Here is a 13,973-nt window from a genome sequence, read left to right on the forward strand (position 1 = left end):
CCCTGCTCTTTCTCTCCTTGCAGAAGGAAAGCGAGGAGCCCTTCAGGTTGTGCTTCTGGCCCTTTGGGGCCTTTTTGTTGTCTGTTGTCCACCCCTCCCTTCTGGGCACGGTGTGTGTGTGTGCGTGCACGTGTGTGCACATGATCTGGCTCATGTAGATAGTCTGTTTTTCCTGAAAGCAGTTTGTGTGCATGCTCCATGCTTACGTGCTCCTGCAGACATCCCTGGAGCACAGTGTGAGAATATGTGTGCCAGCATGGTACACATTCATTGTGGCATGTGTGCGCTTCCACTTGTACTCAGTTTGACGCACCAGACACTGACTGCCCTCTTCTCCTACTCTGCACAGTGTGTGTTCATTTTCTCCTTGTTGCTGTAGCCTGGCATATGCTGTCACCCTCGCTGAGCCCAGCATGCATACACACTGTATTTGAGAGCAGGAGTTGCTGTGGGCACTTTGCTCTTGCCTGAGGCCCTACGTGTGAATGTGCTTCTTTTTGAGCAGGCTTCCTGGCCCCTTCGTGAGTACACAAGCTTCTGTGGACCCGTGATGTGGTTCCCTCATGCCCTGTGACTGCACAGTTTCCTGATGCTCTGTGCCTGCAAGCACTGGTTCTTGAAGACCATGAGGGTTTGCTTTGCCTGTGATTCGGGCCTTAGTGAACACAGAAGCCTCTCCCAGATGGGTGTGCGCACATGTTCTGTAGCCCTCTGTGCAGGCTCTGTGCTCACTGGTGTTTCTCTCGGGCACAGGTCATATCTGTGAATGTACCTCCTGTGGGTACTTTGTCTAGAACTCCTTCGGTGTCCTGTGTGTGCATGCTCGATGCTGTGTCTGCAGGCTTCTGCAGACCCACTGGCCCCTCTCAGCACAGGAAATATGTATGATCTCAGCCAGCGAACTCTGGTTCCCAAAGACTTTTTGTGGCTTGGCTTCCCTAAGCCCAGTGATTTCTGGCAAACATCTAATTCTAGGAAACTGTGACTGTTTCCTCAGGGAAAATAAGTTCTGGTTGGTAGCATCTAGGGACTTAGGAATGGCCGCCCCTCACAAGCAACCTTAGGAGACTTGCTTCAACCACTTCTGGCTGCCTTTGGGGCCTGGCCCTCCCTTTCCCAGTATCATCCCAGGGCAGGAGGCAGATGAGGTGAAATGGAGTCCTGAAGTGCTGTAGGCAGTAGGCAGATAGACTTGATTAGAGCACAGACAACCTGAGAAAGGTCTTCCCGAGAAGGGGCCTAAATCCAGAGTTCATCTTGAGCCTGCGTTGACCCAGGGTAATTCGTACCCACTTTTATATCACTCATTAGCCAGTCCTAATGCTCCCTTTGCTACTCTATCTTGCCTCATTCTGTCTATAACTTCTCCCATCTTTAGCGCTCCCAAAACTTTGCCTCCTGTCTGAAGCTAAACAGTTTACTTCTGCCTCTCTTGTGTTAGAGCTCATTTGCTCTGGGATAGTTAGCTGGAGCTCAGGTCTCAGGTGGCAGGGAGTTATTGGGGGGTGTGGGGGAACAAGGTGGGGCAGGAATCCCCAGACCTGCTAGCATTGGGTTTCTTGAGCCTAAACGGCATTTACCACTGGTTCTCTGGAAAGCCCTGGCAGTTTTGGAACTCTACCTGACGTATTTGCTCTGTGTGTGTGTGTGTGTGTGTGTGTGTGTGTGTGTGTGTGTGTGAAGAAACCTTTAAAAATTATTTTCAACCTGTTCCTTCCTTGAATTATTTGGTGCCTCAGTGATCAACTGCTCATTAGAGAACTCATAAAATTCACCAGAGTGATAATCCAAGTGTCTAATCTGCTCGGGTTCTTTGGGTATATGGAGTTTAGGAAATGTAGTGAGTACTCAGTTTCAATGAGTTAGGGCTTCAAGGAACCTAAGCCAAGTCCAAGCACAGATAAGATAGGAATCTAGAAAGACGGGGTCTGACTCTGGGGCAGCTATGGGAACTTAGGAATACAGCTGGAAGAAGACCAGACTCTCTATGAAGTTGTCTTTTTGTTTTAATGAGGTCTGGAAGTGGACTCTCTTCCTGGCTTTGGTTACTCTTCCATGTACCAGCGGATTGTGTGAGGGGCATATGAGTTCTGGCAGCTCTCACGCGCCCAGTGGACTTCAGCCCTGGGATCTCAGTGAGCTTGGCCTTGTGTCCTTCCTATTCACTGGGGAGGGGAGATGAAGTCCTGCTCATCTCAGCAGCCTGCATGTTGCCCTTGGCTGATGAGGGCGTTGGCTGAAATGTCAAGTTGGCAGTTTCACCACATGGTGTACGTGACCTATGCTTCTCTGAGCTTCCTACTTCACTGCTTACTGCCTGACCAAAGAAAGATGGTAGTCTCCCATCTTTCCTAGGATTTAACTTTGTTCTGTCTGTTTTTAAAGATTCCAAATGATGGCGACCCCTCTTTGCCCCAGTGGCTCCCGGAAGGGTAAGTGATTCTCTGCAAGTTTTCTTTGGATTTTATAAAGTCTCTCATGTTTCATTTAGCTTTCCCCCTGGGAAATAGGAGAAACAGCTCCAAGAGTTGGATCTTGGGAAAGGAAGGCTCCCCTGTAGAGACTGGTTGGTTCTCTGGGGCAGAGAACTTCAGATTGATTACTTAGAGGCAGAAAAGAGTGCTTTGCAGATGGTTCCCCTGGGGCAGGGGAAGGCACTTTGGGGCTCCCTCATCCTTGCCTCTAGAATTTCTGATCCATTGTATTATAGTTGTGATATACTCTTTAGGTAGAAGAATGAGGAAATTAGAAAAATATCTGCCTTTGGAGACAGTTTCTTTCCATTCCGTTGTTGATAGTGTAGCTGATTGGATTTCTCCCTGGGCTCCACGCTGCTTCAGCTGTTGTGAGTCACCTACTTATTGCTTTCCACTCTAGTCAAGACATAAGTCGCATCCCTCATGAGTTCTGTGTGTTCTGTCTGTGCTCCTGTCTGGGAGTTTCAGACCCATGTGATTGCACCAGGGAGTCACTGTGAGCTGCTCAACTGCTGCCTGTAACTAACTGACTGTTCTTAAAAGAAAAGAGTTTAAGTGCCTCTTCTTCCCCATACCCCCCACATACACTGCCAGTTATTTCTCAGGATCTTCCTTCTCTCCTTGTCCCAAAAACGCCTTCTGACATCAGAATTCTCAGTGGCTGGTGACCAGGGAAGAGAAAAGATCAGATCATAAAGTTATCTACTACAATTTTTTTTAAAAGATTTTATTGGGGAAGGTGAACAGGACTTTATTGGGGAACAGTATGTACTTCCAGGCCTTTTTTCCAAGTTGTCCTTTCAGTCTTAGTTGTGGAGGGCGCAGCTCAGCTCCAGGTCCAGTTGCCATTGCTAGTTGCAGGGGGCGCTGCCCACCATCCCTTGCGGGACTCGAGGAGTTGAACCGGCAACCTTGTAGTTGAGAGCCCGTGCTCCAACCAACTGAGCCATCTGGGAGGCAGCTCAGCTCAAGGTGCTGTGTTCAATCTTAGTTGCAGGGGGTGGAGCCCACCATCCCTTGTGGGACTCGGGACTCAAAGAGTTGAACTGGCAACCTTGTGGTTGAGAGCCCACTGGCCCCTGTGGGAATCGAACCTGCAGCCTTCGGAGTTAGGAGCATGGAGCTCTAACCGCTGGAGCCACCGGGCCGTCCCCTCTACTACATTTTTACATGTTCCTTCTCCTTACGATTTGTCTTTTTTAAATTAAGAGTTAATTATGTGAAAGAGGTACTACTCTTTCTTCTTTTGTTAAAAGCTCGCTTATGTTGCAAAAATCTTCTTGTCATAAGTGGTACATAGTATAGTTTTTAGAATTAGCCACAAACTCATGGCACCAGTTGCTTCTTCAGCCCTTTTCCAAGGCTTTAGCTTTTTTCCTCTAATAATTGTAAAATACATACATGCCAATGGAAGATATCCAAGCTATTTTTAAATGGAGCCATGCAGTGATTTTCTAAATGCCTCTCTGTTGTCATCTGTCCTTCCTTCAGCTTAGTCCTTGGAAGCTGTCACAAGTTTAGAACTTCCCTAGGTGTGGTAGTCTCATCGAGAACAAAGTTCATTTCCTGTGCTCAGGAAGCTAGTTTATTAGAAATCATCATGCCTGTTCCAACTCTTGGCCTTGACCCAGTTTGTGGCTCCAGTCTTTGCCTAGGTTGCCGGCAGTACCTACTTGTTCTTCTGAGCGACAGCAATTTTGAGACCAGCTGTGGTGGACACCCCAGCCATCCACCGTGCCCACCTCTGTCTCTAAGACCAAGTACAGGAGTCCTTTTCATTGAGGCTCAGAATGGCAGGTTCCAAAAGATCAGGGAGATTTTTGTAGTTCAGCCCCTTCATTTTATAGAACTGACACCAAGACCCAAAAAGAGGAAGGTATTTTGGCAGAGGACATGTAGAGAGTTAGTAGAAGAGTTGCAGATAAAATCCAGGTTATCTCAGTGTGAGAATGGTGTGCTTCTGGGGGCATTCTCTATTTTTATTGCATATTGTTATGGAACAACGGGCAAATAACAGTAAAAATAAGCATGGAAAAGGGATAAAACTTTTAGAAATCTCCAGTTGCTCCAGCTATCATTTTTCCTTGGTCCCAATTAATGTGTCTGTCCGCAGGGCTAAGTAAAACACTCAGAGACCTTTTATTTCCTTCTTAAATGGTCTTTCCCCCACCCCTCAAATCAACTTTTGGAAGTCTCCCATCCCACCTCTCCTGCCCCCACTTGATTATGTGGGCTCTTTCCATGAAGACCATTTTTCTTCAGGAGGCTTGGATAGATAGAACTGGTAACTCTTTTATTCAGGATGGAGAAGATCTCCTTCTATATGTTATTGTTTGGGAGTCCTGCTCACTAGGCAGCAGCTCTTCTGTAGAGCTGTTCCTGTGGGCTCTGTTCTAGCACAGGCCAAGAAAGACTTATTTTGGGGAGCAGTGTCTCTGGCCTGTGGGTGGAGAGGAGCCCTCTTCACTCCCTTTCTCACCTTGCCCTATGGAGCACAAGGACCTTCACAAAAAGAGGTGCCTTGAACTGTCAGTGTGGGATAAAAGCGCTCTCAGTCTTTGGCTAAAACCATAGACGGAGACCAGGAGAGGCACTCTGAGAGCAGATTCCATTCCTCATCATTCCATGGATTTCTGTCTTCCTCACCCCGCTCAAAGACACATAATGGAGCTCAGTTTGTCTTCCTCTGGGGAGAGGGTGAGCGAGGAGAATGGAACATTGAACCTTCCAGTAACTGAAGGTAGGACTGAAGGTCCTGACGTATTTTCTTCCCTCCTCAGGCCAGCTGGAGGGCTCTATGGCATTGACAGCATGCCGGATCTACGCAGAAAGAAGCCGCTGCCACTTGTCAGTGATCTGGTGAGTGAGATTTTTGTGCAGGCTTAGGCTGTAGCCTTGGAGTATCCCCGATTGGGCCTTGGCAAACTATCAGAACTGGTAGTGGTCCGTTTAGTGACAAGTATTGGTCTGAAGATCAACCATTTAAGGCCTTACTGAAAGTTAGTGATGGCTTCAGTGGGAACTTGTTCTCCTCACTCCCTCTTCGGAGCTCCAGGTTATTCATAAGCTCAAGCTCCCACTTGAAACATTTATAGCTTTGGCCCTCAAAGGGGGGCTCTGGAGCTGTCTCCTATGTCTCTAGTTCCTCTAGAGATCCCCACAGCCTTCTTTGAGGGCCGGGAGTGGGAACTGCCTCTAGCCCCGACCTACGTCATTGAGCTCAGTGTGTGAGGAGCGTGACTAGTGCATCTTCTTGGAGGTCAAGTGACGGTCTCTTCCCAAGACATAGGCTTTCTAGACTATCTCTGTGCCTCTAGTCCTTAACTCAGTGTTTGGCACTGAGAGGTAATGATAAAAATTTGTGGAATTGAATTGAAACAAACTTAGGCGTTAAAGCTGATCTCAGGCCCTCCAGGGTGACCAGAAGCTACCATTTTGGGTCATACTTCCTAAAGCAGGATCAGCTTAAGGAATTTTCCAGAGTCTAGTGGATAGGGTGGAGTGGGGCCAGGCTCTCCCAGAGCTCTACAGCTAGATGTTCAGCAAGACTCGAACCCTTTTCCATATTACCCTTTTCTGCTTCTGTTTTCCTTGGGGTTTTTTTCCTCCTAATTCAGTCTGTTCTGTTTTTTCTGTGCACTTCTTTTCCCGTTTCTCCTCCATTCTCTATCTTTTTTCTCCACGAGTTTTTTTCTCCTTAGTTGGCTGAATAGAACTGTCCTCTGCCATTTTCTCTTAATCATTTCTTTCTTTCCTTCCTTTTATTCCTGTTTGTGTATCTCCTCCCTCCTCCTCCTTCCTGATGAGCCTCTTCTCCCACCAAGTCTTCATCAAGCTGGTTGGAAGAAGATACATTCTGACGTCATCTCTTTTTTATTACCTTCTTTCATTGTCTTCTGTCTCCTCTTATTTTCTCTTCCTGTTTTCTTTTCTTCCGCTTTTTTCTCATCCTCTACTTTCTCTTGCCCACCAGCTCCTCTTTGCTTAACTGTTCGTATAGCAGTGTCCTGTTCCTTTCTCGTTTCCCCTCTCTAGCTTTTAACCTTGCCTATATTTCACTTTCTGGCATAACTATCCTTAGAATAGAAGCTCTAGGCCTTGGGCCTTGGCCAGCTGTCTGGATTGAAGACATTTTGTAGTGGACAGAGGCAGAAGGGGGTTGGGACATATTGCCTACACTGGGCTATAGGGAAGAACCTCTGAGTTGCCTCTGAAAGTTTCTTTATGCCCTTGGGGAGCTTTAACGTCATGTTGTTCCTTTTCCTGCTCTCCTCTGCAAGGCAATGGTGAGTGTCTCCAGAGCCCTTTTCTATCCCCTACAAGAGTCCGTATCCCAAACCACCCGGGCCCCTCCCAACTGTTTCTCCTGCTGGGACTGATATTCCAGCATCTCTCTGCCCATTGTCCCCTGCCTTAGGGAAACCATGTGCCTCTCCAGGGGCTGTCCCTAAAGCCTGGGATTGGCAGATATGTGTGGCCCCTCTATATAAGAGCCTGGCTAGCAGGGCAGCCCCAGCTCTCAGACTTAACCCCTGCCCTGCCTGATTGGACTGAGGCTGCATTGGCCCTGTCAGGTGCCATGCTCATCTGGGCTGCTGGCCTCTACAGCCACCTGGGATGCTGTGGGCATGGGGTGATACCAGGGCACAGAGGACAAATAGCATGGAGTGGTTCTTGAATGTGACTCTGAATTGTGCGTTTATTCTATTCTTAATTACCTATTTCCTACTGTCATTCTAAAGTTTTAGTTTTTCCTTGCCTTTCTATAAAAAAAGGTTGGGTACCTAAAAATTGTGAAGGAAAGAGAAACTCTTTGGATGATAGGTACCCTGAGAGAAGTGCTGTTCTAATATTGTTAGAACAGTCCTCTAAGGGCCTTAGGTTTTGGATCTCAACCTGGGTTGCTTGTTACCTGTTACTTATGGGCAGTCCCTCTCAATGACAGTAAAAATAGAGAGAAGGGAGAAGGTAATAAGTTAGAGTCAAGTTGCTTTGGTCACTGAAACTCCCTTCCCAGGATTTTGCCAGCCCTTGCTGATAACCAGGGCTGACAGCGGGTCTTCTCTCACAGTCATTGGTCCAATCCCGGAAGGCAGGGATTACTTCTGCAATGGCTACACGCACCTCTCTCAAGGATGAAGAGCTGGTAAGTGATCTGTGGGCTTTCACAAGTCCGCTGGCCTAAAGATCTGGCCATCCACTGGTGATCCTCTCTGAAGCCATAATTATTGGGAATTCAAGAGTGTTGGGCACACATCATTAATGAAACGGATAGAGAGCATCTATTCTCAGTCTTCCTTACGGGGAGAAGTAAGGGGCCAGACCAGGGGGTCAGCCCAAGTCTCATGTAAGAGTATGTGACCACTGAACTCAGGGTTTTATGTTGTGGCCAGTACCCTCCGTTTCCCTAGGAAGCTGGAATGCTGGGACAAGGCTCAGACCCAGCAGGCAGGTTAGACCTGTCTTGAACAACTAGGTGCACATGACATTGGGGGCTCCTCTCTGTCAGGCTGGGCTATGGGCTGGGCCAGTCTAGAGCATCTTCTCTACTCCCAGAGGAGAAACCAGGGTTTTGATTGCCCTACAAGTATCTCAGTTCTGGTATCTCCCAGCAGAGACCCAGAGTCGCTGGTGGGTGCTGGGGTCTGTGTCTTTCAGAAATCCCACGTGTATAAGAAGACCCTGCAGGCCTTAATCTACCCTATCTCGTGCACCACACCCCACAACTTTGAGGTCTGGACAGCCACGACCCCGACCTACTGCTATGAGTGCGAAGGCCTGCTCTGGGGCATTGCCCGGCAGGGTATGCGCTGCAGCGAGTGTGGAGTCAAGTGCCACGAGAAGTGCCAGGACCTGCTCAACGCTGACTGCCTGCAGCGTGAGTGCCCCTGCGGGCTGAGGGGTGGGGTGCAGGGGCAGGAGGGCCTCTCCAAGGTAGTCTGGCAATGAAAAGCTAGGCTGGCTGGGCGTCATTCCTCTGTCTACCTGATTCTGAAGTCCTTTCCTTTTCAGAGAAGGTAGGGTTCTGAGTCAGGGGACATTGCCTTTCCAAGTAACAGGTCTTACAGCACCCTCTTAAACACCTTTAGGACAAATTCTTTGAGCTTTCTGTGGCCCTCTGGGGAGCTGGAATCTCTTCTAGAATTCAGGCAGTCCCAGAGGCTGCACTTCCGTCGTGTACTCACCACAGTGGCCGTAGTGCCCAAATGACTAGAACATGTTTAATTGGGCACCGAGACTAATGAGAAGAGAGAGAGTTTTGTGAGGTTCCAGGCCTCACAGAGGAACCTCCTGGGGTCTAGACCCTAGGACCCAGGGAAGGCAGCATTTATTCCTTGCTTATGTATGAAGCTTTTAGACAACAGTGCCAGGAACAGAAGTTTCAAATGGATCCGGCAGAGGTGCCAGAGTAGAATGTGCCAGACTCTCAAGGCCCTGACTAAATATGTGATTGGTGCTGCCATCATAGAGTGGGGAGAATAAGAGCAGGAAAAAATGTTTCTGTCAAAGGAGCAGGTAGCACTCCAAATTCTTGCCTCCTTGCTCCGTTCCTGCTGGGCTTGCACAGCTGGACCCCGGAGGGGCAGGGGTGGGGATGTGGGAAAGTTTTCTCATCCCTCCACATCTCCCACGTGTCACTCAGAGCCAAGCCATAGCAATGAAATCTTCAAGGATTGTGATAGGAGAAAGGAAGGTCACCTTCAGACACAAGCATTTCATGATCCCAAAGAAAGATACGTGACTTACAAAGGAGGGAGAGGCCTTGAGGAATTGTTCTCTTAAAATATGCTTCTTTGAAGAGCCCTGATTGGTGCTAGTTGCATGGCTACGGTAGACATAAAGAGATATGCAGAACAAAGTCAGTGGAAGAGAGGGGACTCTAAAAAGACTGCCTGAAGACAATGCTGGTGATGACTTTGCCCAAACCTATCATGAGGGAGTGACAGGCACAGTTGCCAGCAGGTCCTTTAATTGCTGAGAACTAGCAGCTGTGTTGGCTGCTTGCCGGAAACCCTCTAGCAAGGGGCTCGACCTCCTCAAGGTCCCAGTCCAAGGAAGTAGTATTGCGTGGGATCTGCTAAATGGCAAGAGTAGGATGCAGCCCAGGTCATTTTTCATGTAGCAGAAAGCATCTTGGCCTAAGCCTTCTCTGAAGCACAGAGTGGAATGAAATGCCCTTTTCTTGGCTTCCCTGGACAGGAAACCTGCTTGCCATCCTCCCAGGACTAGGATGCTGCTGTTGCCCTTTATTTTTTGTTCCAGGTTTTGTAGTAAAGGCCTAATAAGCCTTTGGAGATGCAAGAGAGGTAAGAGCCAGTCTGCAGGGCCAGTAAAGGGAGGATGGGCCCTTTCTGGGAAGCCTGGTGGGTGAAGTACCAGGAGGAGTCTGTGTTCGGCCACAATCCTCAGGACAGCAGGGGAGCCTGCTTGCCTCTGAGATGAGCTGGCTAGGATCACAGGTGGTGAAGATGGCCCTTGCCATCTCTGCCAGATGGTAACAATAATAGTGACCACTTATTGTGTACTTGCTAGATGCCAGGTACGGGGGCCAAGGGCTTTATGTATACTAATACAATGCTTCTTACAACCCTGAGAGATAAGTGCCATATTCTTTCCTGAAACCGGTTTACCCAGCAAGGAGTAGTGGAGTCAGGATTTAACCCGAGTCCGTCTGATACCAAAGGCCATACTTTCCTCACCATACCACACTACTTTCTGAGATAAAAGGCACTGGAGCTGTGCGGCAGAACCCACCTATATGCTGTGACCAGTTGTGGGAACTGTATCATGGCTTGGACATTGGATGAGCCTGGTGGAGTTGTCATGCCCACCCACCACCCTTCCCATCCAGCTAAGCAGACTGGGTGATATCACCCATTGGTCACATTTTGGCCTTAGACTTGCAGGTTATCTCTCAATTACCATCTGGATGGAGAAATTCAAAGCCGTCTGCAGATTGAACTTCATTTTTTTTAACAAATAAGTTCAGCATGTATCTGAATATACTATAACCCCCCCATAACAATGATCAAGTTGTTGCTACCCTTAGAGCTGCATTTTCAACTCCACTGGCCAGGCAGTAAACTCCAGCAGGCGCCATACACGGTTAACTTTTCTCAGCGATACCCCAGTCTGCCTCCGCCTCTCCCGCTCCTCAGTGATATCTCCCAGGCCCCGTTCCTCAGCCTGACCCTTGGCCTAGTAGGTGGCCTGTTGGTTACCCTCCTTTCTGTCTCTGTCCGTCCTTCAGGAGCTGCAGAAAAGAGCTCTAAACATGGAGCTGAGGATCGGACCCAGAACATTATCATGGCCATGAAGGACCGCATGAAGATCCGAGAGCGGAATAAGCCAGAGATCTTTGAAGTTATCCGGGATGTCTTCACTGTGAGCAAAGTTGCCCACGTGCAACAGATGAAAACAGTGAAGCAGAGTGTGCTAGATGGCACCTCCAAATGGTCGGCCAAGATTACCATCACTGGTGAGCAGGCCGAAGTGTGGGGCACAGGATGGCGGAGGCTGTGGGGAGGGGCCTGGGGAAGAAGCCACCTGGGTGTGAGGGAGCAAGGGGCCGGGGAGAAAGAAGGCAGAACTGAGGGGGAGAAGGAGGGTCTCATTATTCATTACTCTTCCTCTCCTAGGCCCTGGTGCCAGGGAGGCTGGGAGAGGCCAGACTGGCACCTCAAATGATAGGAATTGTGTTTTGAAGGATTTGGTAACAATCTGTTATAGACTTGGTTAACAGTCTGATAGTACAAGAGCTGGGGTTAGGAGATCAGGAAATAGTTAAGCAGCGGTTTACGAGCTGGGTGGGTGTGGCTGAAGCATGCATGTATCCGAGGAGGTCAGGACCGGTGTAGGGGTAAGTAGTCAGTTAGGGCTCCGGTGGGGAGGTGGGATTCTTGGGCCAGGCTTTGAGGGAAAGGCGGGTGGCCCAGGACTAGGAGAGATGTGGAGGAGTGAGGTTAGGGTTCCTGAGCAAGGGAGCAGGGAGCGGCTGCTCTAAGATGGAGAACAGAGGAATCATGCTATGGAGGACTTCTGACTTTGGGAGCATACTCTGAAGCCTCCTCCTCTGTATTTGGGTTGCAGTGGTGTGTGCCCAGGGCCTACAAGCCAAGGACAAGACGGGATCCAGTGACCCGTATGTGACTGTGCAAGTGGGCAAAACCAAGAAGCGTACCAAGACCATTTTTGGGAATCTGAATCCTGTTTGGGAGGAGAAGTTCCATTTGTAAGTCACAGAGGGCTTTGTCTTACCTGGGACTGTGTATTTGGGAGCAGCATTAAATCCTGTTGTTCTGGGCTTGGCTCTTAGGAGGGATGGAGCAGAGGCAGTAGAGAAAACCCATTTCTCACATGCTTCAGTTGGGCAGCAGCCATTTTTTTTCTCTGGGTGTCTTCTCATGGACTGTTGTACCAGGGCTACTCCACCCGAACCCGGTCTTAAGTAGGGCTATTAAAGGGGCCCCCGGCATTCTGTACTTCTTTTCCTAGCATTAGAAAAAGTTTATTACTGCCCAGCGACAGACCAGGGACTGACCACCTATTGTGTACCTCTCAGCCCTGCCGTCCTACCTACGAAGGGTTAGGCTCGTCTGAGGAGTGGGGAAGGAAGGTCCTTGTTCTACAGCTGGGTAATTCTGGCTTGAAGGAAGAAATCTGTGGTATGGAGAAGTGTCCATTTCCCTTAACGGGCTCTGCTTTTTTTCCTGCCTCAGTTTCCATCCTCCTTTTTCTATTATCTCACTTTCTTACGGACTGTTTCATAAGACAATTAAGGGATGGCTGTAGAAAATGGCAGGCTCTCGCCTAGGATTTGGACTAAAGTCTGGAGACTCCAGATGGTTTCTCATACCCCTAAGGCCTAGGACCAAGAGTTTGAATCAGCCAAGCAGGCTGGCTATGTAGAGACCTTCTTTTGTTGACTCCTTGGGGCTGAGTGAAAGCAATCTCTAATCCAGAGGCCACAGGTCCTGGGGGGAGCACCTGTTTGAGAATCGGAGTGGTTCCTGCTCGAACCCTTCTTATGATTTATTCTAAATGAATTGGCTCTGTAGTCAATTTTGCCTACCTTTATCCATTTAGTAAATAATTCATTAAGACCCTATTCTGTACAAGACACTATACATGATATTGTGTATCTAAAAATGTATAAGACAATCCCTGACTTCAAGAAGCTCATTTTTGATTTGTCTATTGTTTTTCAGTAGACTAGTAATTATAGTATTTTGATGGAATGTGCAAAGATGTAATGAGAGCACAGAGAAAAGAACATTCAATTCTGTCAAGTACAACTTTTGGGTGAGGCAACTGGACCCAGAAAGCACCTGTTGGGGAAGGAGAAGAAGGAAGATGGGGAACCTGCACAAACTCCCTTCTTCAAAGCAAACATGACAGAGGAAATGACAATTCCAGTGGATATTAAAGCATGCTAGAAGTTTACCAAGCACATACTTAGATATATGGGTGAGCTAGAGAGAAGGCTAAGCAGCTGTGACCAGATGGACATACCGTAAACATGAACACCTTTACTGACTGGCAAGGGAACTAGCAGGGGCTTCCTCGGGCCGTGTAGCATCTGTCCAGCTGTTTTCCTCTCAGTGTTGCTGAGAGAGCTTGCTGCGCAGGAAATCAGAATTGTTTCTAATTACTCTTCTCCCTCTTTAATTTTGGTCTCAAAGCAGTAAGGACTGGATAATGATATGACTGAGGAATGAAGAGCCATTTGTTGGGATAGCTTGACTCACTAGGAACTGTAGTACCACTGTTCTCTGACTCCTTCTCTTCTTTTCAGGGCCTCAAGTACAGTTGGTGGAGCTTTGGGAGGGAATTGGAAGTAGTAAGAGTGGGGGCTGCTGGGTCTGTCGCTCACCGAGCCTGCCTAATTCTCCCCCAGTGAGTGCCACAACTCTTCTGACCGCATTAAAGTACGTGTGTGGGATGAGGATGATGACATCAAGTCGAGAGTAAAGCAGCGCCTGAAGCGGGAGTCCGACGATTTCCTTGGCCAAACCATCATCGAGGTTCGGACACTGAGTGGCGAAATGGACGTCTGGTACAACTTGGGTGAGGAAACAGGACCAGAGAAAGGTGGTGGGAAGGGAGAGCATGAGTGGGGAACTTGGGGAAAATCCCATCTGCCAAAACCACCACTCAATCGCTAAAGCATACCTCTATACAGAGCCTGCCTTACCTGTAGAAAACCTGGGTACAGATGGGGGACAGAGAAGTGGGGGTGGCTGGAGCTCACTGCAGCTGGCATTCTCCAGATTTCTGAAGGCCCTTTCATCTTCATACTCATCCCTAGTGCCGTTAGCCCCCTATTCTCCTAATGGAATAGAATTCTTCTTGGGAATATTTGGGGTGTTTGTGGACTATGTGGTCATTGGAATAAGTTCACCCTATTAGGTGAACCCTTGGGTCAGTGCCGCCTTCTCCTTGGGTTAAGCCAGGATGGGGACGGCACACTGTCTGTAGTTGCATTGGTGTCAATCT

General features: G+C 48.6%; 1 protein-coding gene across 8 annotated transcripts in view; it reads left to right on the plus strand.

Moving 5' to 3' along the window:
* UNC13B (unc-13 homolog B) overlaps window positions 1-13,973 on the plus strand; it is a 173,138-nt gene that overhangs the window by 133,568 nt on the left and 25,597 nt on the right. For 5 of the 8 annotated variants that reach the window (XM_074330677.1, XM_074330678.1, XM_019729033.2 and 2 more), the window contains 7 exons: window positions 2,386-2,432; window positions 5,258-5,336; window positions 7,549-7,623; window positions 8,136-8,355; window positions 10,729-10,956; window positions 11,568-11,709; window positions 13,375-13,544. In XM_074330677.1, the coding sequence (XP_074186778.1) occupies window positions 2,386-2,432; window positions 5,258-5,336; window positions 7,549-7,623; window positions 8,136-8,355; window positions 10,729-10,956; window positions 11,568-11,709; window positions 13,375-13,544 (961 nt within the window). Of the gene's footprint in view, window positions 1-23; window positions 47-2,385; window positions 2,433-5,257; window positions 5,337-7,548; window positions 7,624-8,135; window positions 8,356-10,728; window positions 10,957-11,567; window positions 11,710-13,374; window positions 13,545-13,973 lie in introns of all 8 variants that reach the window. The other 3 variants (XM_074330673.1, XM_074330675.1, XM_074330674.1) reach the window with 1 other exon arrangement.

The sequence above is a fragment of the Rhinolophus sinicus genome, linkage group LG04, assembly GCF_036562045.2.
Source record: "Rhinolophus sinicus isolate RSC01 linkage group LG04, ASM3656204v1, whole genome shotgun sequence".
NCBI lineage: Eukaryota > Metazoa > Chordata > Mammalia > Chiroptera > Rhinolophidae > Rhinolophus > Rhinolophus sinicus.